We start from the raw sequence: 4833 nt of genomic DNA on the forward strand, positions 1-4833 counted from the left end.
GATTTGTCGGAGGAGCAGTTTAAAAGTGTAATTTTCGTATGTGGAATAAAGTCTCCACTAGACTGAACGAGACAGCAGATATTTCACTGGAGAAAATTGTGAAATAATGTGAGCAGCTGGTGAATCTGAAGCAGGATAATAGTCTTGTGGAAAACGCACATTCTGCATCAACTGTTCGAGCAGTACAACAAAGTCGATTTGGAAAGCAGAAATATAAACAACAAATCCCCGGAGTTTATCAAGCATGGAACAACCCGGAACACCATGTTGGACCTGCGGTAGCATGCATTTTTCAAGGGAGACTGTCAGTATCGTGAGCACCAGTGTCAGTATTGCAAAAGAAAAGGGCATGTGAAGTGGTATCAGTGAAAAGCGTGAGCCACATATCAACCAGGTGCCAATCAAAATGCAGGTCGATTCAGCGTCGGATATCACTATTATTTCTCATAAAACTTAGAAGCTGATTGGTCTGCCACAGGGTCCGGGTCACAACTCAAGCTCAATATGGAATTCTAGTGTAACGTAGAGCTCAATGGCATCAAGAAGCGAGGTTTGTGTCGTGTTGCTTCTTCTAACCTTGATCTGAATATTTAAGGTTCCGATTGGATGGAGTTGTTCGATCTGTGGGATATACCAATCAACCAGTTTTGCCACAGGATTAACGACCAGTCGGAACACAAAGTTAGAGCCTTAAAAGCCCATTTCCCAAAGGTGTTTGTCGATAAAATGGGCATTAGTAACAAGACGAAAGTACAGTTGATGTTGAGAGGAGATGCTAAAACAGTGTTTCGTCCCAAACGTCCCGTAGCTTACAGTGTACAAGGGGCAGTTGAGGAAGAAATTCAACGTCTTTTGAGCCTAGGCATTCTCAAGCCGGTTGATCATTCGGATTGGGCCGCACCTATCGTTGCTGTGCGGAAACCAAACGGACAAATTCGTATTTGTGCCGATTTTTCTACTGACCTGTACAATGTGTTAGAGCCAAATCAGTACCCCTTGCCTCTGCCGGAGGATATTTTTACGAAAATGGCAGGGTGCATAATTTTCAGTCATCTGGATCTCTCTAATGTTTATTTACAAGTGGCAGTCGATCAACAGTCTCAGCATCTGCTAACCATCAACACCTACAAGGGACTCTTCCAATACACTCGGCTCACTCCCGGTATCAAGGGAGTGCTTTTCAGCAGCTGATGGACGCTATGTTGGGTGGCCTCAGTGGTGCAAGTGGATATTTAGACGACATTCTGGTTGGTGGTCGTACACAAGAGGAGCACGATCGTAATCTCACCGCAATACTATGCTAGATTCATTCCAGAAATGCGTAAGGGGCCGTTCAATAGTTACGTGAGCAAATAGAGTTGGGTGCGCAATTTCTTGTTTATCTTACGTAAGAAAAACGTTGTTAATGCTGCTGTTCGAATAACTATGTTCATTTAAGTGGGGACGGTAAAATTCATAAAAAGGACGATTAACTTGAATAAGGACCGAAGAGGAAACGAAGTATTGTACTTGCCGTTATGTTTTAAATTATAAAAACAACGAAAGTCTATTATCTCAAAGATCACACGACTTATTTGAACATATCTAGTGTCATTTGAACGGGTTGTCTCTCAAACTCACAAGTAAGAAATTCCACAGCAATTTGATATGTGGTTCAAAAGTTATGAAAAGAAACGAAATTCAAAGACTATTTAAAACTGTAACTGCTTCGATCAAAACATATGGCCTCAACAAACTTTAAATTTGGTATTGTGCTATTCGTACGTTCCCGGTATTGCTCGTGATTGAAGTGTACGAAATTCAAAGTCATTTCTTTTATTAAGCTATTTCTTCAGCACGAATATTTTACTCCTAATTAATTATTTTTTTAACTTTTTGCCTTTCTCCTAGAAAGGTATAGCAATCACTTGCAAAACCGAAGATATGAAAGTGCTCCAAAGGGCCGAATGGCATATATCACTCAACTCAGTTCGACGAGCTGAGCATTTTCTGTTTGTATGTGTGTGTGTGTGTGTGTGTGTGTGTGTGTGTGTGTGTGTGTGTGTGTGTGTGTGTGTGTGTGTGTGTGTGTGTGTGTGTGTCTGTGTGTATGTGCAGATTTTTATTTTCACTCACTTTTCCCAGAGATGGCTAGACCGATTTTAATGAAATTATATGCGAATGAAAGTTCTAGTTGCCCCATAAGACCTTATTAAATTTTATTGTAATTGGATTTTTATTTTAGAGGTTATGTTTGAAAATGTAAAAATCACGAAACATCAATATCTCAGAAACCACACAACCGATTTGAACAAAATTGATTTCAACTGAACGGGCTACCTGAAATACCCTTAACTTTTGAGTTTTATAAAGATTAAACTTGTGGTTCAAAAGTTATGGAAAGAAACGTGTTCTGAAGACTGTCTAATCTAAATCATGTTTCTCAGAGATGGCTGAACCTATTTTCATAAAATCAGTGTCAAATGGAAGGTCTAGTTGCCCCATAAGACCCTATTGATTTGTTTTGGAATCGGACTTTTAAAATTGTGAAATCTAGCTATGAAAAGAAACATATTCCGAAGAATACATAAACTCACTCACTTTTCTCAGAGATGGCTGAACCGACTTTCACAAAATTAGTGTCAAATGAAAGGTCTAGCTGACTCATAACAGAGACAAATCGCGCGAAATGATCAAATGACAAATCGCGCGATGGTCGAATATCGACCATTTTTGATTTGAATGAAACTTTGCACACATATTTGGCTTAGCAAACTGAGCATTTTTCACAGTTGGAGAGATTTTTTACACCCATGAGTTACATTCTAAAAGGGCGTATGCCTTTTGGCACAGGTTTTATTCGAAGCATTGTAGCCCGTTGGTTGTATAGAAAAACTGTCTGAGAATGAGTTGTAGGGAATTAAAAATGCACCATAAAAAATATACACTGTACAAAAAAAATTAAAAATAAACATTAAATTTCAATTAAAAAAAAGAGTTGAATTTCTCTTTATTTTTTTTAAACTTGACGTTAATACGCAACTTTTTAAAAAAAAGTCCAGGATGGAGAAATGAAAAATATTTTTTTTATGGTAGATTAACTTTTTTATAAAAATTCTAATTTAAACATTTTTCAAAATATTTGTATTCTGATGATTTTGAAGGATGCAGAGAGTCATTTTGAATCAAAAAGCTCTTGGTAGTAAACATTTTAAAGGCATCGGTTTTCGAGTTATTTCAAATTTAAACTCGAAAAATTATTAATATTTCGGAAAATACACGTTTTCCTTGATTTGTCCATGGTTCTCCAGCAAAAACCATACGTTCATTGGAATGCTTGATCAAAAATATACAATTCATTCTTTGACAACAAAACGATTGGATAAATAACTCAAGCGCTAAACCTTAGCCTACCTACACGTTCCCCCTTGCCGAATGTTTTATAAAAAAATATGTTTGTCGTCAGTGCGTCTTGAACTGTCCTACAGATCAGACGTTTTTTCGGTTGCTTGTGGACTGGTCTTTGACTGCCTATAGCTTCAAAGTTTGTGTTTTGTCAGTGTGTCTTTTAAAGACTACCTGAATGTTATTTCCCATCAGTCTTTCTCGAGACTACCTACTTTTGAATTTAACATTTGTTTTAACTTTTTTCGTATCACCTGAAATGGTTGGACGGAAAAAGAAACCTCGCATCGCTGCGGGGAGGAAAAGAGAGGCATCTCTTTCTGACACTTCGAGTGTCTGTAGTGACAATCCTTTTGATATTTTGCTTGAGCAAGAAGCTGGTGAAATGGAAGTAATTAGTAATGAAACTATACAAAATGTCAATTCTTTAAAAAAGGAAAAAGTTCCACCTATTGTGGTAACTATTTCTTCTGAATTCAATATTTTCAAAAAGGAACTTTCAACGTTTGTTTCTGACGTTAAAGTTACCTATCAAATTAGTCGTAGAGGCGAATGTCGCTTATTAGTCGACTCTATAAAGGGTCGTAATCGTCTTATTCAGTATTTAACTGAAAAGATGTATAAATTTTTTACATATGACACGAAGAGCGCCAAGCCGTTCAAGGTCGTATTGAAAGGTCTCACTAACGATCAAACCGTTGATGAGATCAAACTTACTAACAACTTAAATTTTTTTGAAAAAGCACATGCTTTGTATAATGTGCGTGTAAAGTGGGAAATTTATAGGAAGTATGGCGGAGGTGAAAAGCATATCACCCAATGCCGTACTTGCCAACGTTATGGCCATGGTTCCAAATTCTGTAACATGGACCAAAAATGTTTTAATTGTGGAGACTCTTCTCACAAAAAGGACACATGTCCTGTGAAAGAGAGTAAAAATTTTCGCTGTGCGAATTGTAACGGCAACCATATGTAAAATTTTTATCCGTTTAGCAATTGTTAAGGCAAGGCAAGGTAAACAAAATTCAATTTTACAATTAAAACCAACTTCAAAACAAAATTCTCCAAGCGTACCAGTGACGCATAGTTTACCTACTCCTTTGCATACCCGTTTAACTTATGCACAGGTTACAGGTAGTTCGAACATTATACCGCCTAGTGTTGGTAGTTCGAAAATGACCGTTAATATGGTTAAGCAAAACACGCTAGAAAATAATTGTACACCTATTACTCCAGCTAATATTGCTGCCGAAAATATTTTTTCTAATGTCAACTGCCTGGGGCCTATTACGGCAGGTAAACTTTCTTTTTTGCAACAGGCAATGTTCGATCTTATGAACGCCATGTTGCAGGCAAAATCAATGTTTGAAGCCATTCAAATAGGCACAAATTTTACTATTAAAATTGTTTCTGATTTAAAATTTAGCAATGATTTTAAATAAAACAATT

General features: G+C 37.1%; 1 protein-coding gene across 1 annotated transcript; it reads left to right on the plus strand.

Moving 5' to 3' along the window:
- The first annotated feature begins 726 nt into the window (after positions 1-726).
- Positions 727-1191, plus strand: LOC129728449 (uncharacterized protein K02A2.6-like). Its single transcript, XM_055686893.1, has one exon. The coding sequence runs from the start codon at positions 727-729 to the stop codon at positions 1189-1191; it is 465 nt and encodes a 154-aa protein (XP_055542868.1).
- Positions 1192-4833: the final 3642 nt, after the last annotated feature.

This window comes from Wyeomyia smithii, chromosome 3, assembly GCF_029784165.1.
Source record: "Wyeomyia smithii strain HCP4-BCI-WySm-NY-G18 chromosome 3, ASM2978416v1, whole genome shotgun sequence".
Lineage (NCBI taxonomy): Eukaryota > Metazoa > Arthropoda > Insecta > Diptera > Culicidae > Wyeomyia > Wyeomyia smithii.